Source organism: Prionailurus viverrinus, chromosome D2 (genome assembly GCF_022837055.1).
Source record: "Prionailurus viverrinus isolate Anna chromosome D2, UM_Priviv_1.0, whole genome shotgun sequence".
Lineage (NCBI taxonomy): Eukaryota > Metazoa > Chordata > Mammalia > Carnivora > Felidae > Prionailurus > Prionailurus viverrinus.
The window spans coordinates 19,796,640-19,820,542 of record NC_062571.1 but is presented as its reverse complement, the minus strand read 5'-3'; the positions used below and the strand labels follow the sequence as shown (position 1 = coordinate 19,820,542).

The 23,903-nt window shown below is 51.9% G+C and overlaps 1 protein-coding gene and 1 long non-coding RNA gene across 2 annotated transcripts in view; one reads left to right on the top strand and one right to left on the bottom strand.

The window, feature by feature from the left end:
- LOC125147573 (liprin-alpha-3-like) overlaps positions 1–21,841 on the bottom strand; it is a 32,913-nt gene extending 11,072 nt beyond the window's left edge. Inside the window, exons 1-10 of the mRNA XM_047824664.1 lie at positions 21,498–21,841; positions 15,669–15,770; positions 15,193–15,397; positions 14,288–14,433; positions 12,623–12,769; positions 10,959–11,093; positions 9,320–9,403; positions 7,219–7,350; positions 4,259–4,338; positions 996–1,140 (exon numbers count right to left, since the gene is read on the bottom strand). Coding sequence (XP_047680620.1) covers positions 996–1,140; positions 4,259–4,338; positions 7,219–7,350; positions 9,320–9,403; positions 10,959–11,093; positions 12,623–12,769; positions 14,288–14,433; positions 15,193–15,397; positions 15,669–15,770; positions 21,498–21,665 — 1,344 coding nt within the window. The 5' untranslated portion in view covers positions 21,666–21,841. The remainder of the gene's footprint in view (positions 1–995; positions 1,141–4,258; positions 4,339–7,218; positions 7,351–9,319; positions 9,404–10,958; positions 11,094–12,622; positions 12,770–14,287; positions 14,434–15,192; positions 15,398–15,668; positions 15,771–21,497) is intronic.
- On the top strand, positions 19,136–20,063 carry LOC125147852 (uncharacterized). Its single transcript, XR_007145320.1, has 2 exons — positions 19,136–19,548; positions 19,860–20,063. It is a non-coding gene; the product is annotated as an uncharacterized LOC125147852 (long non-coding RNA).
- Positions 21,842–23,903: the final 2,062 nt, after the last annotated feature.

The window sequence follows — 23,903 nt, the reverse complement described above, 5'->3', positions numbered from 1 at the left end:
TTGCCTGGCCCCACCCAGCACGACCAGGCCACCGGGCTCCCTTTCCCTGAGCACCTGGCTCACTGAGACCAAGCTCACCGCTTGGTCTCTGCCAGTTCTGTCTCTCTCTCTCCACTGCCACACTGGGCAGTGCCCAGAGAGCCACCCTTGCACTCTGGGGCTATCCACAGGTGCCCATCTAGGGACTTGTCAATCATCTGTCAAACAGAAATGATAACTAACACACATATCACCTTTTACTTCCCATTCGCTGCTGGTCTCCCCTCACTACACTGTGCACACATAGGGGTGCAGGCCTCTCCTCTGACTTTTTATCTATTTATTGTTTTCTTTGTTTTATTTCAAGTGGGGGAGGAGCAGAGAGAGGGAGAGAGAGAGAATCCCAAGCAGGCTCCAGGCGCGGTCAGCGCAGAGCCCCATGCGGGGCTGCGGGGCTCCGGGTCTCGATCTCACAAACCCAGAGATTGTGACATGAGCAGAAATCAGCAGTCGGACGCTTGACCGACTGAGCCACCCGGCGCCCCTCATCTGGGTTTTTCAGTCATGCTGCACCCTAGCTCTGGGACGATATCTGCACCAAACTTGTTCCATGACTACAGGTGCTCAAAACTTACACAAATATTAAAAATATACACGGCTGAAGAGACAAAGGACAAAAGTACTTAAACTCCAAAGGTGAATTCTTTGTTGTTTAAGGATGAATACACATGTTCATTTAACCTTCATTAGCGTTTCAAACCCTTACTAATTTGCATTGTGCTGTGCTTAACACTAGGTCCTATCTGAATCCACATTGCTACTTTACACAAAGAAAGAACAAAAGCTCTCAAAAGTAAATTCTAAGGCAGCAAAAGAAGAATGGGGGAAGGGGAAAAGAGAAAGCAGCCTATCAGTCCTTTAGTTCCAGAAGAGCCTCACAGACAGAGGAAAAGGCAGGTGACATTGGAGCAGGCAGGTGGGTCCCACGAGAGCCCCCAGAGGATGGAGGTCCTTGCCTTGGAAGGCTCATGTCGCAGACGGGCCACACGGCCTTTCCGGTGGCGCCGCAACACCGCGCTGCTGCTGCTGCTGCTGCTGGCATGCGTGGGGCTGTCCGCCAGACGGAACCTGGAAGCTGGGATGCTGCCGACGTGCGTCCGCCTGAAATACGGAGGAAAACAATCAAACACGCACACACACACCAAGGTTGTTATCTAAAGAAAAGTGGACTTTGTCAGCCAGGCCAGAACCCATCCATTGGGAAAATGAGGTCAGAGAAAAAGGTCTCCAAGGAAGGCGTCTTTGCCCCTGGCTCCAGTGCAAGCCCGCTAGCCGGGCCCTGTGGAGACAGGGTCTCCCGGGCCCAGCAGGTGCAACGCATCCCCGCGGCCCAGACGTCCCCGAGGTGGAGCAGCGCCTGCCCCCAGTCAAGCTGTCGTCCTGCGTGTCTGCACCACCTCCTGCCCAACTGACCGGAAAGCACTCCTATACATCCCTCTGGCCTTCACCTGCCATCGGCCCACGTGTGCCAAGGCCCTTGCTGTGATGCCAGGTGACCCCAGGTTTTCCTCCACCAGCCACTATCAGGCGCCCCAGGGGCAGTCGCAGCAGGATCCTCGGGAACCACACCTCGCAGCTCCCGTACACAGGAGGTGGCAATGCGCCCGGTGTTTCCAAGGCAAAAGCGTCTCTGGCCTCTGTGCAGTTAGACTAACAGACAAATGTCCCCCTTGGCCACAGAAGTCTCCAGAAAAGTTCCATGGAGCCCCGAGCCCCTAGGGTGGAGTCACTTAATTGGGCTGTCAGCTGCTCCCCTCAGCAAAGGCTCTGGGCACGAAGCTCTGGGCAGCAGCTGTGAAGGAGCACCCGCCAGTGCACGTGCCCGGCCTCACCCACGGGCTCACCCTCCACACTTGAACCCTGCACGGGAGTCCAGTGGCTCCTTGCTCTCTGGAAAAGAAGAGAGGCTGCCTTCCATTTCACCAATCCTTATGGTCTCGGGAGACAGAACACGCCCATCTGATTCACATCAACTAGAGAGGGGGCCCCTGGCGTCACCCCTTGTGGCCTGGAGACAGAGCCACCACGACAGGGCGTCTCCTCTGTGGTGCTTCAAGCTCTTCTCTGCGGCCTTTCAAGAAACGTCATTGACACGTGCTGCCTCAGGGTACTGATTGCTTCTAAGACAGCCAAGTCGGGACTGCCCGCTGGCCACAACCACCTTCCCCTCCTCTGGTCCCCCCATTCCCAGAACAACTGCTCACCTGAGCTCAGGTGGTCTAGCTTCACCGCTGTGCGGCCACGACACATCGCCAATCGGGGAGAGCCACACACGCCACCCCGCATGGGACCTGGCATGGTTCATGGCTCCACCGAGGTTCGTGTGTGTCCCCTGACTCTGACACCCTATCTCAGGCTCCCTGGCTCCCGACCCCACCACCCTGCACCCAGTCCTATCCCAGAGCTCTCTCCCATCTGCCCCGCCTGCGTTGGAAGTGGGTCTGACACCTTTCTTTTCCTCTGCAACCCAGACCATGTCATCTTGCTAGAGGACGACACAAACAGAAGACGTGGCTATGAGGTCGTGCCAGGAGGGCTCAGCTGTCCAGCCTGCCTGCCGCCTTCCCAGTCTCGTCCCCACGGCCTCTGGCCGCTCACGGCGACACAGCTCCCAGCAGCCTCTCTTCTGCCACCAGACGAGAGAGCACTTTGGGAGACGGCTTCAAACAGACCCTGTTCCTCAGCCGGTCTCCTGCCCGGGGTCTTCTGACCACAAGGCCACCTGTGACCGCGGCCAATGCCTCCGCAACCACGGGAGCACTGCGATCCTCTCTATCCTTCTCCTTGGCCAGCTCACCTCAGGCGGGTGACGGGCGTGGACGTCCCTCTTATGGCAACTGCCCCAGGGTGCCACCCTCCAGGGGCCTGCACAGCCCCTTCCCTTGAGAACTCCAACATGCACTCGAGTGGCCTGCACCGCATCCACTGTTTGCTCCCTTGGCCTCCTCACACATACCCGTCTTCAAGCCCTGGAATGGTGACACTCAGCACACTGGTGTCTTGCTGGCGAGGATCTCCGTCAGCCAACCAAGAGGCTGCTCTGTGCCTGGATCTTCCTGGGTGCTTCTCTCTCCGGACACACATTTGCTGTGCCACCAGTAGTTCCGTGGACAGGGAGGGCCGCTTGTGACTCTACCTGCACTGACTTCTCTCTCCTACAAGCAGGCTCAACAAGGGCAGCCACAGCACACCCTCGACTCTCCCGAGAGCCCCCGACGGCAGCCGCACAGACCCCAGTGAGGCCTGAGTGGGCCTGCCTTTGGAGCAGGAGCCTCCTTCCTGCACCTAAGGGGGCCCAGTCAGCTACTCGAGGCACTGTCACACCAGAATGACTCTCACATGGTACCCATTTCCTACAAAGAAGCAAGCAAACCTTTTAATACCTCGCTGACAATTACTGTCTGCAGGACGCAGCTCACAAGCCGGCTGACCCACTCCCTCACAGGCGACTCACCAACGTCCCAACAGAGTTACAGCGATTACATGTCATTCTCCAGTCTTTTCAAACATATAAGAAACTGCGAGCACTGCGCTAACCCCACCAATGTCAAGGTGACCTTCACAACCATGGCCACGTGTGCACTCCCATGGTGACCCCACTGGCGTTGCGGAAGGGACCATAGCTTCCAGGGATGCTGGGCCGAACCTGGCACGCTGGACCCCTCCTAGCCCCACACCATCACTGCCACACTCGGTGGAGGGAGGCCGCAAAGAAACCCACCCAAACACGAACAGAATTTGCCCTAACTTCCACTCCTCCTCCCATGGCTGTGAGCTCTGTCATGCCTCCCAGTGTCCTGAGATTCCAAACCTAACCTCTGGAATGAGGTTGTACTTCTCCCTCTTGCCAACTACTAAGCTACCGGCTCCCTGAGCTACATCCAGTCACTCTGCCCATTCGGCCAGAGGATTCCTCTGGAAGATACACAGCAGGTGCCAACATAGGTGTTTGTGAGGTGGTTCATGTTAGGCACGGTGAAGGGCAGTGTCCCCCCCAGCCCCGCCCCATCATCAGTTAGCCGGTCCCTGGAAAATGGATCGCGTCAGACTACAACACACTCAGGGTTATTGTGTGTAACTCTGATCCGGTTCGGGTCATACCATAGCACACCCACGGTTCTACTTTCGAACCATGAGCTGGTTCACGTCATACTGGTGACAGAGGGAAGCCGCCCCCAGCCGCATCTCAAACAGATGTGTGAACCGGGAAGTGTCATACCCGTGGTGAAGCGAAGAGCCTCTCACTCTTGCCCGCTTTAATACGGCCCTCAGTGCTTCGAAGTTCCGTAGAAGGTGATCCTGCAAAGCAGCAAATGACAACGACGCTCACTGCAAGCAAGGTTAACTAGTCTTTGCATCAGGAGTCCGTTCAACACAGAGCACAAACTGGTAGTGGCCAGAGGAGAGGAGAGTAGGGGCGGTGGGCAAAAGAGATGATGGTGATTACGAGGCATCAGCATCCAGATATCAAATAAGGCCGTCTCAGGGATGAAAAGCACAGTACAGGGAATACAGTCTGTGATACCCTAAGGACTCTGTATGGTGACACACGGTGACCACAGTGATGGTGACGAGCAAAGAGTCACGTGTGCAATTGTTGAAACCGTATGCTGTCTACTTGAAACTGATACAACACTGTAGGTTCATTAGAAAACAAGAACAAATGGAAAACACTACTAGCATCAAGTGTGCTGAAATGCTGACCATCATAACCACGATGGGTAAATTCAGCAGTTACAAACCCCAAGACCATTCTCTCCAAGAGTCCTCCAGGAAACACCCAGATCACCAAGTGAACGTCCTAAACCCTACTGAACAGTTAGGTCTCAGGCATAGCAAGGTTACAGAGGAGAAACACCGAGCCACTAGGACTTCTTCCTAATTATGTAGAGAGGAGCAGGACTTTCTGGGCGGTGGGGGAATAGCCCTTCTGTGCAATAGGCACGTGGTCCGTCGTGGACCCTCTGCAGCCCAGCCTCACGTCTGCACACGCAGCACCAGGGAGCAAACCGACGAGGAGCTTCGGTCACACAACTAGCCCGTAGGCAGTGCCGTCCCAGGCCGGAGACACCGCCGCACGTGGCTAACTGAGCGCCCAAAATGGGGCTGGTCCCAACCACAGGGGATGGAACTGTGAGATGCCCCGTGGGTTGCAAGGACTGAATGTGGAAAAACATTGTAGAGTAGCTCCTTCATGTCTACACTATTTACATGATACAATAACATGTTGCTTGCATCAGGCTGCATGAAAACTAAACATCACCCATCTGTTTGACCATTGCAACGGTTTTTTTTTTTTTAATTTATTTTTGGGACAGAGAAAGACAGAGCATGAATGGGGGAGGAGCAGAGAGAGAGGGAGACACAGAATCGGAAACAGGCTCCAGGCTCTGAGCCATCAGCCCAGAGCCCGACATGGGGCTCGAACTCACAGACTGCGAGATCGTGACCTGGCTGAAGTCGGACGCTTAAGCGACTGTGCCACCCAGGCGTCCCTGTTTGACCTTTTCAAATGCAGCCTCGAGAACCCTTGGGATGACACCCGTGTCACCTGTTACCTTCCTGCTGGGCTACGCTGCACTCAACGAAAGGTTTACGTGAACATTTTAGCTTTCGAGCGAACCCCCGAAGGGACTCAGAAATCTGAACCCCATAGGCTGCTCGGCTCCAACTCCGCCACATGCGTGCCATTCAGACTTGTGAGCGTGGGGCCGCTCGAAAGCACAGTGCTGGCTCGCCTTGGAGGAAGTGTGAGCCCCAGAGGTCACCTGCTCCTTTCCAGTCTCAACCGATCACTGAATGATTGAGAGATGGAAATACCTTCTCACGTTGCGTTTCTTATAACTGTTTTTTCAGATTGCCAACTTCTCCTAACAGAGTCTTCTGAGAAAGGTACACACAGTCCTTTAGTGTTGATTCTTTCAAACGTTCCACATGCTAGAGCATGCCGACGTTTCTCTTTACCATAACGCAGCACCACAGACAAGGCATGGAGCGGATGGCCCTACCAACGAACCGGGTCACATGACCACAGAGTGAAATGCTGTCTGTGAAACTGCAGTAACAGCCTTTACTCATACTTTGTCCATGTACAATTTCTTCACGGATCACTGTCTGACTGTAAGTATGACAAGTTCCTAAGTTCACTTGCAGCAGGTACACTGGTTGGTACTAGCTTTTAGGGTCTGTGATGCCTCAGTCACTTGGGAAACCTGACCTAAGTTTCGTACATATACTTCCAATCTCACATACAACTTTCTACCGAAAGGCTGCCCCAGTGATCAAGGTAGAACCTCACGTGGGGTATAATAACGCACCTCATAATGGGTTTTACCCAAAACAAGTGTGTCGTGGAATTAGCATTGCTCATTGGTGTCTCCAAGTGCCAATCTTAGGGAAGATTCTGGGCTCATCTACAGGGACACAGGTGTCACCAGAACCGGTAGTATCAGGTCCGCATCCAACTGTCCCCACCAGAGCTTCTCTCACAGAGATGGTATGATACTGCTTCCCTCCCGTTACACCTCAAGTGTATCCGTTATGATGGTGTGAGAGTCCAGGCTTCAACTCTTTGCAACCCAGATGAAAAGAGGGAAGGCAGGACATGGATCAAGAGAAACTCTGTTTTCAGCTGGTTAAATGCCTGACAGAACTGCGCACTCCTACCGCTCGTTCTGGACGAAAGAGGTAGAAATTAGCTCCCCAGACAAGAACCAGGCTGAAGGTTCCAGCACAGGGGTGGCAAACGAGGGCCTGCCGACCACATCCAGCCACCGCCGGGTCCTCTCAACAAAGGGTTATCGGCACACGGCCCCTCCCCTTAGTTATATACTGCCTATGGCTGTTTCTGTGCCCATCTTTGATTAGCATGAAGCTAGCTTACTCCTTACGTCTCAGTTAGGAAAAGCCTAAAATACTCACTCTCGGGCCCTCCCCAGACCACACTCCTCTTCTAGACAGTGAGACGCACCTTCCCACACACATACGTCGGGCAGGGACAGGACACTGGGAACTTAACGTAGGCAGTGGGTAACAGCCTGCAGTTTTTCCGCGTGAAAGAATCATTTCTTCTTTCTGCAGTGGCTGTTAGCCTCTGCTCCACGCTGCTCCTCAGGATCACAACGTGAGCGTCTCCTCTGTGAGGACGGGGGCACTCAGCCGCTGTCTCTCATGTCCTACCTTATCTTCCGCAGCAGCCATTCTCTCTTTTAGATGACGCTGAAGTCGCTTGTCCGATTCATACAGGAGCTTGTCAATAGTGCTGGACAGATGTTGATTAGTCTCTTCCTTTAGTTTTTCTCTCTGCCTTACCTGAAAGAGAAGACGCAGGCTTCAAGCCAAAGTGCGAACACCGGCTCAGGCGTGCGAATGACCAGCGGTGTGACCCACACGCACGCCATCCTCGGCTGCCCCTTCCCACGGCACTCTTTGGCGTGCTTGTGCGTCACTGCCAGCACCGACCTAGCGGGGCACAGAAACGCAGGAACCTGCTTCCCAGGGGTCATCACTTAGCAGGTCCCTTTGTTTCTGGGAAACAAAACACGCATGGGCCCTCACGAATGTCCTCATTATTAGCTCTCAGATGGGCTCAGGAGGCAGATGTACATGCAGGAAAGAGCATATTCTTAAGGGGATCAGCTGATCTACCCACGGGAGGAGGAATATTCCGGGGCGGACACAGAAGCTCGGATCTGGCCTCAGGGGGAAAGAAATGAATCCATTGACAAAACCCAAAGATAAAAAAAAAATCCCCTTTGGGAAAGATTCAGTGGTGAGAAAGACTTTCACCTGTTTTTCGTGAAATTCACACATCTCCTGAACGTTTTGTAATGGAAACTTGTATTTACCTCAAGTAATTTCCGAACGTAACCGCAAAGTTCACGGGTCTGTGTTTTATAGAACTCTCATCAATCGTATGGTTTAAAAACTTGTTTCTACCGCATATCCTGAATTAACCCAAAACAGAAGCGGCGAGGACAGGCCGGCAGGATTCAGGGGCTCCTGCCGGGCGCAGGGCCGTGGGGTACGGAGTACACATGTGCCCTGCAGTCGGGGGGCCCAGGGAGGAGGAAGAGCCCTCAGGACACACCCGCAGGCTAGGCAATGGACAGTCCCTCCAGCCTCGGGCTTCCTCATCTCTAAGCCACACCTGCTGGCACCTCTTTCCTTGGGAGCAGGCAACAGAAAGCACGACCACCACACCTCACACGCAGCAACGGCCATCACTTGGAAAAGACCCTGGCCACCCCACAAGAAGGGATCAGCACCCAAGTATTTTTCAAGCGAAGCAGCTTAAAAGTGTCCTTGCAATTGTCTCAGTTATAATAGAATCCTTATCTCAACACCTGTCCCTCCATACTACCATACAGTCCTAAAGGCAATGAAGTGCTTCTCTAAGTAGGTGAGGTCGAATTCTCGGCCCAAGAGGCTAGCGTCTGGTTGTGCTCGCTTGTGTGCATGTGTCATGGCGGGCTGGGGTCGGCCAACCCGAGCCGTCACGCTGGCATCAGAAGCTTCACTCCGCGGAAACTCATGTTTTATTCTCTGACCCTGAGGGCCAAGCACACGAGTTTCTGGTGTAAGTTAAGGGTGAGTGTTTTGGGTTTTCTGGTGAAAACAAAACCTGATGGCCTTGGATGGACGTCCCAAGTTGGGGAGGCTGCTGCCTGCTCTGTCTCCTGGGTGTTTCATGTTGACGTCCGACCAGCTCCCGCAGGGAAAAATCTCAGGGGATTCAAGGGACAGGGGCCTCCCTTTCGTCAAGGCTCGATGACGCTATTCCTCTTCTTAGGAACATCTACCCCGACCTGTGCCTTTACATCTCAAGTAGAAATTCAGGATGTGGGGACCAAGGTCAGGCCCGTGACCTGATTTCAGGACCTCAGTGTCATGTCCTAAGGAAGGAGACCCCTCCTCTAGGCTGCCCTACCCCAGGCCAGTACCTCCGCTTTGGCCAAGGGACACCCACGAGGTCCCGCGTCAACCGTGAGTAGCTGCTAATGAGCTGGTGGGCACGGTGGGCTGTGCGGGTGCCTCCACCCCTAGGCGGCACTGCCTACGGGGCCCCAGCGTCCAGAGAACATTGTCCACAGGCTAGGAGTGTTCACTAACATCCAACTTGCACAAGAGTGCACTGTACCCCTGATGGGATCGAGAAGGGGCCTGGCGTCCACGTGGGGAGAAGTGGGAAACAAGGGACCACTCCCTACCCCCACACCCCCAGCCTGCGCCTCATCCTCAATCACTGCCAGGTGCGCGGCTGCTCCGCCCGGACACGTACCCGCTGCAGTTCTTGGTTCTTTTCCTCCAGCTGGGCCTCCATCTGGCGCAGCCTTTCTTCCATGTTGCCACGCCTCTGCTCGGCCTGTGGGCGACAGCGGGGTTAGAAGAGCTGGCTGCCTCACAACACACGCTGTGCCTACGCACGACATGCTGTGAGCGGCCTTCTGCCTGCTCACAGTCCCTACAGGCCTCATGCGTGCCAGTGGGAAACAGTGGGCTTCCTTGCTGGTGACCGGGGGTAGGCAACGGTCTCGTCCCCACCCCGGGTTCCGGATCCTTGGACGGTGCCTCGTCCCCCGGGAGACACGCCTGTCCACTCAGCACGGACAGGAGGAAGCAGCAAGCGGAAAGAGCAAACAGGCGTGCTGCCTTCCTAAGCTGGGAAGTTACTTCCAACAACTTAGCTTCCTCAGCAGCACAGTGTCCAAAGACAAAGGGTCGGGCTACACGGCTGACCAGGGACAGGAGACAGGACAGGCGAGAAAAGAAACGGAGACTTGGCATGCAGATCACAAAGGAGGAGAGGCTCTGTTGGAGCCTGGGCCTGTGGGCGCCCAATGCCGCCTGCCCGACTTGATGGCAGCCTTGAGGGCCATTATCCCGTGACGAACCCACCCCCCTTCCACTGGGACCCTCACTGCACTGGAACCGGTGACACAGAAGCACCGACAGGCTCCCTGCTACAGGTTCCCTCAGCCCCGGTTCCGGAAGGACGGACTGGCTGCCCAGTCATGTGCTCCCTCGTCCTGTGTGCATCACTCGATCCCAGCACAGACTACATCATGTCTGGAAACTACCTCTTCAACTGCTGCCTTCCTCTGTGGGTGGTGAGGGCTGTGAGAGCTGGGAGGGCAGGGAATGTGTCTGGCACGTTCCTCGACTCTATTTGTGGAACCTCCGAGTGAATTCCTTAAAGATTTATTTCTTAAAGGGGTGTCTGGGTGGCTCAGTCAGTCGGATTCTGACTCTTGGCTTCAGCTCAGGTCATGAACTCAAGGTTTGGGCGTTCGAGCCCTGGGTCAGGCTCTGTACTGATAGCATGGAGCCTACTTGGCATTCTATCTCCTTCTTTCTGCCCCTCCCCTGCTCATGTATGTGCCCATGCTCGCCCTCTCTGTCTGTGTCAAATAAATGAACATTTAAGAATTTTTTAAATAAAAACGATTGTGTTTAAAAGAGGATAGGATATTCTCATTTCTCGGAAAAATTCTATGCTTTCTTTGTTTTTTTTTTCCTTCGGTAAGCTCTACACCCAACGGGGAGCTCAGACTCATGACCCTGAGATCAAGAGTCCCAAGCTCCACTGACTGAGCCGGCCAGGCACCCCTGTCCTTCTCTTGCCCAAGGCTACTATCTTGAGCTTTGAGTCGCTGACTTAAGTCTGAAAAGCAGTGAGTCTTAGATGCAGCCAACGGCAAACAGCACACGTCAGACAAAACCGGAGGGAACAAAACTGGGGATGATGCCTGCCGTTTGAAAAGCATTCCAATCTCAGACAAAGTAGCACCGAAAACAGATCTCAGCTGGTTCGCGGACTTTGGCACGCCGACGTTACCGGTGAGAAATGAGATACAAGAACGGACCGCCATGAAAATGACATTCCCACCATGGGACCCAGAAGGAAACGGGGGCCCCACCTTGCAGAGGGTGGCCACCCTCTGGGCCGGCTCGGCTTCCACCTCGGGCAGCGACTTGGCCTTCCTCGGGGTCTGCTGCAGCCTCCGCTCCGCCACCTCCAGGCGCTCTTGCAACTGGCGGTTTTGATCCACAGTCTAGGAAATGAAGGCAAAGCATCAAAGTGTAGCAAGTCTTCTCTCCGTTTCCATTTTTAATAAAGTGAAACAAAATATGAATGCAGAGATCTACTGTTAGTTCTGACCGAAGCCAACAGTTTGGTAGGTGCTTCAGAGTAAACCTTTCCTTTCTGCAAGGAGTCACCCACGGCCTTGGTCCTCCTTTCACTACGCAAAACATGTCTTGCCAAACTCTTTGCTCTTCTCCAGTATCTTCAAAGAAGTCTTTCCAAAGACAAAGTTCCCACACATTAAAGAAAACCCATCTTCTGGAGGAGCTTGCTCGTTCTTCCTGACCAGTTAAGGAGAGAAGGGTTCGGTCCTAACCCTTCTTAAACATACTTATACTGCGGTCCGAGGGCTCGCTACATAGGACATTCTGAGGTGGGCACATCAGCCAGCACAGAGCTTCTGAGAGCATGCCTGATGCCAGTTGAGTTCTTTTTGGAAGTGTACCATTATTCAACAAAAACACTCTCCCTCTTGACCAAAAACGTGGAAACCTTCAACGTGGAAAAGTTAGACACGAGATTTTTTGTTAAAGGACTTTTAGGGAAGCCGAGGTGGCTCAGTCGGTTAAGCGTCCACCTTCGGCTCAGGTCATGATCTCATAGCTCATGGGGTCAACCCCGCCTCGTGCTCTGTGCTGACAGCTCAGAGCCTGGAGCCTGCTTTGGATTCTGTGTCTCCCTCTCTCTCACTCTGGCTCCCTTTCTCAAAAATAAATAAGCATCAAAAATATATAAAGTCATTTTAAAAATCATGTACAAGGTGAGGTTTTTGCAAGGTTAACGTTTGTTCCCACAGACTCCTTCCATCTTCTGTGTGCATATAGCTCTGTGTGTATATACAGACCGCGTATCATGCTTTAAAACCCTCCAAAATAAATCACATGCTGTACACATAGTATTTCGTGATCTGCCCTTTACACTCATGCTTTGGAACATGTTACGTGCTCTCAAACAGCATTCCTCGATGTCATTTTAATGGCTTCCTAGTATTTCACTTTGATTATCATGTTGGGTCGACTGACACATTTGACAAACACACCAGACAAAGCTCTCTCTGTTTCCAAGAAGCTGGATGTGGTGTTCCTGTTCAATGCCGGATGACCTGAGACAACCAAGGAAGAGACGTGCGGCTTCCCAAAGCACAGGGTCTCACATCCTCACGCCAGACTGTGCTTCTGCCCCTGCCATTCCCCCCGATCTCAGGTAAAAACCAAAATGGCCAGCTGCCTACACATTCCCGGCCACTCCCTGCTCCTTTGGAAACAGTGCTAACAGGCAACAGAGTAACGTGCATGTAAGACAAGACAAAGAAGGAATCAAGGAGGGGAGCCCCATAACATGCTTCCATAAAATTCGAAAGAATTAAACCCTGGACGTTGAAGTAACCCCGCTGGTCAACACAAGATTCTAAGATCCTAAAACCTTGACATTGACACTTGGTCCTTAACTTGACTTGTAATTAATAAAAGTGGAATGAAGTTCAACAAAACCAACGACCTGTCGATGCAGAGAGTCCTTCTTTGCGATCTCGTTTTCAAGTTTATCCTTGAGGTCGTGCAGAGAGGTGGCTTTGTGCTGTGCCCTGAGGCAGCGCTTCTCAAGGGTAGTGATCCTGTCTTGCATGTCTTCCTTCTGGGCCACGGCCTACAGCAGGTATTTCAGAGGGAAAACAGGGAAAGAATTAGCGTACGACACATTAACACGCTCCAGACACAAAAACCGGGCGAAATCCTCGTTTTCCAAACAAACAGAAAAGTAGCATCCTCGGGGTACCTGGGTGGCTCAGCCGGTGTCGCTTTGTGAGTTGGCGCCCGCCCCGCGTCAGGCTCTGTGCCGACAGTGCGGAGGCTGCTCAGGATTCTGACCAGTTACCCAGGCTTATTCTTTCCCATGTGTTCAAAGACAAACGGATAATAAAGTCTCCCGGAAATCACCTCGGTTGCCTCCGGACACCGTTGAGCTTTCCACAGAACAGCGACTTGCCTCTGGAGGCACACACCATGAGACAACCATCCTTTTTCCGGGGAAAAGGTGGATGAAATCTCATCCAATTACCACAGAGTTGAAGCAGCAGTGTTAACAAATGGAAGCCAAACTCCACCTTTCATATAACTGGAAGTCATCTTCTATAGCCTAACCCTGTAACAACATTGTATCCCATGGTATCGGACACTGCCAATGGAACCAGAACGTCCTGCCCTGCTTTTCTTGTCCAACACGGGAAAGATTCCTCTTCCAGCCCTCCGTGTTTACTAAGCAATTTATGTCAGCAGTCTCAAGAGTGAAAGTGATGAGTCCTAAGAAATGATTTCCTAAATTCTCTGCATCTTGAACTCTGCTGAGGGGTCTCTCCCCACCTTTGCCAAACAACAACTTCACTGAACAGGTTCTATAATTTCTGCAAATACTTTTGTTTTAAATTCTGACACGATCTCCCCCACACTAAGGTACTAAACAGACTGCTCGTGCACTTACACCCTCAAGGGCCTGACAGGGTGTTCCCGAGGTGGCATTTCCGGGCTGGGGGTGGGGTGTGCGGGGACTGTCCGCAAAGGGCAGCTCACAGTGACAGGAGGAGGCACAGAGAAACCATCCTACCCTTACTAGTTTCTGTGACAATGATCAGATTCCCATCGACGTCCACACGTGCAGAAGCGGCCGCACTCCTCCATGACCTTACACCAGAACCAGCGGGCTGCGCCTCGCTCACTCTGACCGCCACGACCAGGGGCACGGAACCCTGGGAGGAGGGCAGGGCGGCAGAGGTGGCCGTGACGGCCCCTGGCAGAGCGGCCCCCGCAAGGCCGTGCCCCCGGAAACGACCTGGCAGCACCACGCTGGTTCCTACGTGCGAGTGTGTTCCCAAAACGGACCGAGAGCATGGCAGGGGCCAAGCTCAGGTGGCCCACACTCCACACCCGAGGCCACTCTGCCGCCTGCCTGCCAGGCCTCTGCAGGGGAGAGTCCAGGGAGGACAGATTCCACCACACAGACGGGGAGGCAGCCCACCCAGGCCCCGGAGTCACGTCCCGTTCTGCTGCTACTTCTACCAAACTCCAAACGTTCAAAACCCGTGGGAGACGAAGGACACACGGGGCAAGGCCGAACCAAACACCCCACGTTAGGCTCGACGATGGCGTGGCCATTTCAACTGACACTCACTTCACGGACATCTCTTTGTAATATAGTGTTCCTTGCTTCAGAAAGGATGAGGTCTTTCCTTGAGATGTCTAGGTCCTCTTCCAGCTTGGCCACGAGAATGCACAGGGTAGTCAGGAGCTCTTTCACCTGGCTCTGCACCTTTGACACTCAGAAAGGGAAGCAACATGTGAGGGCCCCCACTGCTAGTCTTCCTATGTTGTTTTTTTTTTTCAATGTTTATTTATTTTTTGGGGGACAGAGAGAGATAGAGCATGAACGGGGGAGGGGCAGAGAGAGAGGGAAACACAGAATCGGAAACAGGCTCCAGGCTCTGAGCCATCAGCCCAGAGCCTGACGCGGGGCTCAAACTCACGGACCGCGAGATCGTGACCTGGCTGAAGTCGGACGCTTAACCGACTGCGCCACCCAGGCCCCCCGTGTTGTTTTAAAAACAATGGATAAAAAGGAAACCCCCTCCAATCAAATCCTGGGATGATGTCTGGAGCTGAACTCTGCGTGTGGCCCCTAATTCTTCTACGAAACTACACCCCTCCAGTGCCACACGTAACTGCTCTCTCACCTGGAAACAAAGGGATTGAGTTGGTACACAGAGGTGTTTCATTAGTCCTTACTCTACAGTTACCCTAAGACCCCTTCGCCTCAAATAACATGACAGAATGCTGGTAAGCTTTTTCACGGATGCTCCTGTTCACAAACTTGCTTGTTAACCGCTTTCAATTTTACATTCGAGACAAATCTTCCCCGAAATAAATTACATTATGCAATTTGTACTAGCCAATCGATACACACAACATTTCCACCAACTACTGCTTTTTAACCATACAGACCTGTCTTCTTACAAGAATTCAAGAAGATGAAAAGGAAACTCCAGTCACACAAACACACAAAGTGTGCCTAGAACACACAGCATGTGCACAAATTGAGAACCGCTGTGGCTAGGCACACCATTTCAGCCTCGGTTTTGTCCTTCTCCAATATGGAGTTGAGGACCTTGAGCACCTCCACCTCACTGGACACGCCGGCAGGAGTCTTCGCCTGTCGCCGTATGACTGTTTTTTGAAGAGCTCTCTCGTGCCTGGAGACGAGGAACTCCAAATGTTCCAGCAGCAGCTGGTGGGAGAGGCAAAAGGAAAACCGTGTTTCAAGCACACCTTCAATTCCGGGCGTCAAGTTCACCAAATGCAAAACCAAGTCTGAATCCCTTCAATTCAGATCCCAGGTAGGGAGCCACCCCCTCGAATGTGTTAAAATAGCCTCGCTCTTCCTCACGGATCAAACAAGGTTTGAGAACAATAGGTCCCAGCCAACTCCACGGGGACATGTGGACAAGGGGCGTGAATGGTGTCCTGTGTTTAAAGACACTGGCAGTGCGCCTACTGACCCTGGTGTTGTTTCTCTCCGCCTTCAGGTTGGCGATCTCCTCCTCTCTCTGCATTAGCTGCTCCCTGCAGGTGTGGAGCTCTGCAGCGAGAGCTGCACACTCCTGGGGTCGGAGAGGGGACAAAAGTGGAGAGACACAGGGGGTCTTTACCAGAGCACACCAGGCCTCCGTGGCCCTCCAGAGTCCCAGCACCCACCACCCTCAAGTAGCATCACACACACCAGTCCCCTCCTCGCCACCCACAGGAGCCCCGGGGATTTTCGGAGGGACCGACACTCAAGGGGACAGACGTTTTCAGGTGCCTGGCAGGTCTAGGACTCAGGAACTCTGCTGACTCGGGAGCAACAGGCCGAGAAGCCTCCTGCCCATCCGCAGCCTCTGGCCTCGCCTGGCAAGCAGGCTTGTGGAGCGGCAGTGAGGAAAGGCTGACGGTCCTCAAAAGCTGCTGTCTTGGCCTGAACCCCTGGCTCAATCAGACTCAACCCTACCCGATGGACTTTTCAAAAATGATGGTAGGACTCTTGACGAAAGGGCGAGTTTACGACTTCTTTCCATAGGCAAGCAGGAAATATTATGGAGGAAGGGTTTCTGAGGAGAGTGATGCCAGGGCCCACCACCCCGCGTGGGGCTTCTCTCCCGCCAATACTGAGCGCCCGCCCAGGACATGGCGTACAGGTGGGCTCCAAGGAGGTGGACGCACACTCTCCAGTCAGTCGAGCGCAGAGCCCGGTGCAGGGCTCAATCCCTGAACCATGACATCATGACCTGAGCTGAAACCAAGAGTCAGACGCTTAATGCCCTGAGACACCCAGGCGCCCCAGAGCTTTGGTCTCTGTAGGACAGACGAGGGGATAAACGTTCACTTAACAACTGACATTCCAAATAAAGAGAGTTGTTGATTTCAGCAATTCTAGAAAATCCAAGTACAAACTGGTGGCATACTTCAATTTCTTTCATAAATTAACCCTTTCCAAATCAACGGGAATGTTACCACAGAACTGACCACGTTCCTTGCAATCTGACTTGACAAGGTGAACCCACAGAAGCCTATCTGATCCTTGAGGTAGGACTGTGCAGGCCCATTTCTATGTGGGGATTTTTGTTCCAATAAATACATTGGAAACTTTTCTGGAGATGTGTGACATTTGGAAAGAATGGCAGATGAGCTGAGCAGCTACGAAGTATCAAAACTAGTAAGTAAACGGGAGGCCACGAGTGCATGATACTAGGCTATTAGAGCATTTCCTCTCCGAAAACATACACAAACCTACTCTAACAAGATAAAACGTATCATTTTGCACACAGAAACTGACCGTACCTACATGGTGCCATTTGCAGTCAAGAGAAAGGCAAACCAATGTGGAGACGCAGGATTAAGTCCTAACCGCATAACACAAGCTGTAGCAGACGCTGTCCTCTGGGGGAAGTGTGCACCACCTCCTGTTGCTATTGAGGTCCCCTCAAGTGTTGCACGAATCCACGAATCTCCTACTCAGCTCTTGGTAAGCACTTCCTTTCTCCAGTAAATCAAGCACCACAGGAGAAGTGATTTCTCAGGGTTCCTGCATCATTTTCACCATGTTAAGGGCAATACCATCAACCTTAATTACATCCTGGGACCCATTTGAAGTGTCCCCAGGGATGCTGGACGTGCTCCCGCGATGCAGAGAAGACTCATGGTATGACAAGAAAAGGCCGAATGGCCTGACACGTCCTGAGGTCCACAGCTGCAGCTGCCAGCCGGCCAGCGTGAGGACCATGGAGGCACAAAGAAAGGGAAATTCTCGAAGCTCTCGCTGCGGCTACCCCAGCACACGCAAAAACCTGGTGCTATTTGTGAGACATCTTTGTGTCTCGTGTGGAAGATGTGGCATCTCTGTGGATGTAGGACTGCTGTGAGACGGGCACACCTGCAGACTCAACTCAAACTGCAAGACAAGTGAAGACCTGACATCACGACGTAAGGCAGAAGGAAGGGAAGGATCGAAAACTGGCACATTTCAATGCAGGCACAGGATAGCTTGGTGATTTTAGAAAGGGGTTTGGCTTTGAAAATGGTCCAGACGATAGGAGAAGCAGCTTCCACCACGAAGAAGAAGGACACAGTTTCCCAGACGCCCGAGAGAAGATTGCAGAGAAGCAGGAACTACCATCCACCGCATGTCAACCACTCCAACACAAAAAGTGAAAACCCAAGAAAATCAGTTGAGGAGACCATGGCTGCCTGCACAGGTTTTTCATGCAGAAGGAGGTGCCCTGTCGGGGGGGAAAATGCCCCAAACGACATTTATTCACGAGAAAGACAAGTGAGCACCAAGATGTTGGGTAGGAAGGGGTGAAGCAGCGACCGAATGAGCGGATACAGGCGGGGGTGTGAGCAGGGCGGCTGGCCCTGTGTAGGAAGCTCACCCCAGGGTCCTGAAGGCAACAAGTCCCAGTGGCCAGTGGTCTGGCTGCACAACCAGAGCCCTTGCCCTGGACCAGTTCCATCCCGGCTCTGTCCCTCAACTCAGGAAGTACGCTGAGAGCAAGGGAATGTCCTCTAAAGTTCTTCTGACATCGGACAATGTCCTGGCCACCCAGAACCCCACGGGTCACCACCAAACGTGTCTTGGTGGCTCACTCGCTCCGGAGCGCAGCGGGTCTAAGTCAGCCTGCGCACCAGGGGCCACAAGGACCTGTGAGGCTCATGACACAGGCACGTTACAAGAAGGACAGTCAATGCTGCCAAAGAGAACCGCCACAGAGGGAACATTATGAAAGTCAGGAAGATGCCAAGGGACGTTACAAAAAACTCTGGGGAAACCATCAAGCCCAACACAATCAAGAAATCCCTGCTAGAGATGACTGTCCATACGACGTGCGTGATTTCCAGGACCTATGACACAGCCAATCAGGAAACTCATGACTGAGACTGTGCATATGGCAAAAAGAAAAAAAAGAAAAAGAAAAAGAGTTGGGGGATGCAGGGATTCAAAATGCGTATCCTACAGAAGGTCACGAGCACAGAGAAAAGCCCAGAGGAGGTCACAGAAGAAGACAGCACAGAGAGGAGATCTGGCGAAGCAGACGGAGGGCGAGGAAGGCGGCATGGAAGCGGCATCGCTGGAAAGCACGGTGCCACCAGGAGTGATCCGGCAGAGTCTCGGCTCCTTTCCCACATGGACCCTTCCATGACAAGGGCGCTGGGACTAAAGCCAGCCAGCCGTCTATGGAAACATTGGCCAGGAACAGAGAGGCCCTTGTGGAAAGCTGCACAGACAGTGCCCGCCTCCACCCCCATACCGCCAGGCCCCAAGGCCCAAGACTGCCCCATCTAGCGGGTCCCCCCCACCCCATGCAGGTCTGCATATCAGCACATTTGTGAGGACCCACCCCCACTTTCCACACAGCAAATCCTCACCAAGGTGCTCAGTGAACCACTTCGCCTGCCATGCACACGTCTGTGCATGAAAATCGAGGGAGCATGCAGCCAGGCCGCCCGGGACGCATGTGTGTCACCACCACCTAAGCGTTCATCAGGAGGAACATCGTGTGGAGACTTGTGTGCACTTGGACAGCCTATCCTCACACGGGCATAAGGGCAGTAAGATCTGACATAAAACGAATAACGTGTTGTTCCATAACCTGGCTTTCAAAAAATGACATTTCCTTCTGGCAGGCCTCTCTCGGTCCCCGCCCAGAGAAAATGCCTCTCAGCCTACTATCACAGGCTGTTTTTGTAATGTAACAATGTGTCCAGACTGTATTAGGAATATGGCTGTAAACCTGCAGGCTAGAAAAGCTTTGTAACCATGCATTCACCCGTGTATCTCCTAGGCCATGACGAAGCAATCGTACTGAGTACACCAGGCCATCATGAAGCATTCACCCTTCATTGGTAATGCATGAATTGTTACATCCGTAAATACACAAGAATCTTTCCAATTCCTCCCATTTCTGATGCATAGTGCTGAGGATACACGTAACAACAGCGTAGTGTGTCACCTGAGACAGCACTGATGTGGGTTCTGATAGACAATTCATTCTAGAAACAGATGGAGAATAAACTTAGGGATCAATACAGCGCAGAGCTGTGCACCTATTTCCCTGTGACGTAAAACTGTTTCTCTAGCTTACTTGACTCGAAGAATATAGTATATGACACATACAAGATACAGGTGCTAATGCACTGTTTTTCTTTCTACTCAGGTTACTGGACAACAAGAGAGTTTGAACAGTTAAGTGTTCTGGGGACCAAACCTTATACATGGATTTTCAATTGTGGGCAGGGTGGAACCCCGAACACCAAGTTGTTCTACGGTCAGCTCTACTCATCCTTGGGGAAGAACGAAGCAAGCACGACCTTTGTGAACAACAGAAAAGAGGAAAATAGAAATAGATTTTCTGTTTTAATTTTGTAATGTCATTCTTTATTCCTTAGAGACGGAGAGCAGCAGGGGACGGGCAGAGTGAGAGGGAGACAAGGAATTGAAAGCAGACTCCAGGCTCTGGGCTGTCAGCTCAGAGCCCGTCTCGGGGGTTCCCTCGCCAAGAAAAAGTTCATGACGGGGCCAAAGTCAGCCGCTTAACTCACTGAGCAACCTAGGAGCAGAAAAGGAGAAGTTGAGACGGTCCTTGTACACAAGGCATACGTGTTTCCCCAAAGGAGTTAGTGACCAAGTTGCTCAGGAACACCCAGCACTAAGTGCCAGCAGGCAGGACACAGATTCAGAAAGAAAGGCCGTCTTCTCAGAGAGAGAGGCGTATTGTACACGGATGGGGCAGAACGCCAGCATCTCTGCACAGCAGGAGGCGCCCCCCACCCCACAGCCAAGCAGCTGCGAGGTGAGTGGGGCCGGCGCAGGGAAGACCGCAGGACTCGGCCCCTCCCCGAGTCCACCCGAGTGATGACAGGGTACAGATCTCCAGAGACCTCACAGATGGCCTCTGAGACAGGCAAGCTCCACGCCACAGGACCCACGGACCAGCAGGGAGAGGGAAGAGCAGGAAAGAGGCAAAGCCATCTCCCTGGCTTCTGACCACCGGACCAGGGAGCAAGCTGCTCTGTTCCCAGGAGGAGGCACAGGTGTGGGGAGGAGGGTGGTGGCCCGTGTGGAACTCAAACAGCCCACTGTCCGCCCAGATGGACCTTCACTACGAGGTGCTTGGAAAGACGTCCGGGAGACAGAGTGGGGTGCATGAAGGAGAACACAGGGCAGCCGAACCTCCCAAGGAAAACCGCCTCCCCGAGTCTGACCCACGCCAACCCATGGGACAAAACGGCCACCCTGCAGCCGCACTGTGCACACGTTCCCCCATTCCACCGAACCACACACTCCCATGCCGTTCTATTACTCTCCGTAAAACCGCATACGTCTCTGGGCGAGGTAACTGCAGCACATAGTGGTCAGCACCTAGTACCGTGCCTGTCACGCACTCCAGAACAGGTGAATACTTTAGTGTACGCCTTGTACCCACACACGTAAATATTACACAAGCTGCTTTTAAACATTACATAGTTCTGTATAGGATATAAAGACGCACACTGTCCTGTGCTTTATGAGATGGGTGATGTGAGGGGCTTGTACCTGTTGCCTAAAGCACGAATCTTAGAGCTCAACCCACACATTAGAAGGAGCCACTCTACCCAATGACGTCTACACTGCATCCATTCTTGTCTCCTCCCCCAACCCACTATCCACACAGAACCAGCACCAGCTTTCAAAAAATTCAACAACATCATGCCAGTCCTTCCCCCTGAGGACACAACGACCCCAGGCCCTTATCTGAAAACCCCACTCCTTATGGGGTAGGTTCTGTCCCAACACCAGCTGCCTGGTGCCTCACCTGGCTCCGCTTCCCCTTCCATCGCTCACAACAAAGCCAAGCTCCTCCTTGACCCCGGCCTTTGGCCTCGGAGTCAGACTGCTGGGAGAGTGCTCGGTCAGCCTCAGCCCCCGAGCGACCTCTCTGGAAAAGGCCTTTCCGGAACCACGGTGCGCAAGTAAGCGACATTTCCTCCTAACCCCTTCACTCGTCCAGATACACTCTTCTCAGCTGTGCCTCCACCCCCGTCTCCGAGGAGCACAGCAGCCAGAGCCTGGCGACCACAATGGTGCAGAGTCACAAAAGGGCTCAACAAGGGTGGGTGGTTGTGTCTCTGCAGATGATTCGGGTGCACCAACACAGAAGCCCTTTTTGTGGGGGCTACACTGTACACATACAGACATCATAAGGACTCTAAACCCGTATCTTTCTATAATAACACGGAATGTAAATGGACCAAATGCGCTAACCAAAAGACATAGGGTATCAGAATGGATAAAAAAACAAGACCCATCTATTTGCTGTCTACAAGAGACTCATTTTAGCCCTGAGGACACCTTTAGATTGAGAGTGAGGGGATGGAGAACTATTTATCATGCTACTGGAAGCCAAAAGAAAGCTGGAGTAGCCATACTTATATCAGACAGACTAGACTTTCAATCAAAGGCTGTAACAAGAGATGAAGAAGGGCATTTCATAATAATTACAGGGCCTATCCATCAGGAAGAGCTAACAATTATAAATGTCTATGCGCCGAATACAGGAGCCCCCAAACATAGAAAACAATTCCTCATAAACATGAGCAACCTTATTGATAAGAATGTGGTCATTGCAGGGGACTTTAACACTCCACTTACAGAAATGGATAGATCATCTAGACACACGGTCAATAAAGAAACAAGGGCCCTGAAGGATACATTGGATCAGATGGACTTGACACATATATTTAGAACTCTGCATCCCAAAGCAACAGAATATACTTTCTTCTCGAGTGCACATGGAACTTTCTCCAAGATAGGTCATATACTGGGTCACAAAACAGCCCTTCATAAGTATACAAGAATTGAAATTGTACCATGCATACTTTCAGACCACAAGGCTATGAAGCTTGAAATGAACCACAGGAAAAAGTCTGGAAAACCTCCCAAAGCATGGAGGTTAAAGAACACCCTACTAAAGAATGAGTGGGTCAACCAGGCAATTAGAGAAGAAATTTAAAAATATATGGAAACCAACGAAAATGAAAATACAACAATCCAAACGCTTTGGGATGCAGCGAAGGCAGTCCTGAGAGGAAAATACATTGCAATCCAGGCCTATCTCCAGAAACAAGAGCAATCCCAAATACAAAATCTAACAGCACACCTAAAGGAACTAGAAGCAGAACAGCAAAGGCAGCCTAAACCCAGCAGAAGAGGAGAAATAAGAAAGATCAGAGCAGGAATAAACAATATAGAAACTAAAAAAAACTGTAGAGCAGATCAATGAAACCAAGAGTTGGTGTTTTGAAAAGATAAACAAAATTGACAAACCTCTAGCCAGGCTTCTCAAAAAGAAAAGGGAGATGACCCAAATAGATAAAATCATGAATGAAAATGGAATTATTACAACCAATCCCTCAGAGATACAAACAATTCTCAGGGAATACTATGAAAAATTATATGCCAACCAATTGGACAACCTGGAAGAAATGGACAAATTCCTAAACACGCACACTCTTCCAAAACTCAATCAGGAGGAAAGAGAAAGCTTGAACAGACCCATCACCAGCGAAGAAATTGAATCGGTTATCAAAAATCTCCCAACAAATAAGAGTCCAGGACCAGATGGCTTCCCACGGGAGTTCTACCAGACGTTTAAAGCAGAGATAATACCTATCCTTCTGAAGCTATTCCAAGAAATAGAAAGGGAAGGAAAACTTCCAGACTCATTCTATGAAGCCAGTATTACTTTGATTCCTAAACCAGACAGAGACCCAGTAAAAAAAGAGAACTACAGGCCAATATCCCTGATGAATATAGACGCAAAAATTCTCAATACGATACGAGCAAATCGAATTCAACCGCATATAAAAAGAATAACCCACCATGATCAAGCGGGATTCATTCCTGGGATGCAGGGCTGGTTCCACATTCGCAAATCAATCAACGTGATACATCACAGTAAGAAAAGAAAAGATAAGAACCATATGAGCCTGTCAATCGATGCAGAAAAGGGCTTTGACAAAATTCAGCACCCTTTCTTAATAAAAACCCTTGAGAAAGTCGGGATAGAAGGGACATACTTAAACATCATAAAAGCCATTTATGAAAAGCCCACGGCTAACATCATCCTCAATGGGGAAAAACTGAGAGCTGTTTCCCTGAGATCAGGAACGCGACGGGGATGCCCACTCTCACCGCTGTTGTTTAACATAGTGTTGGAAGT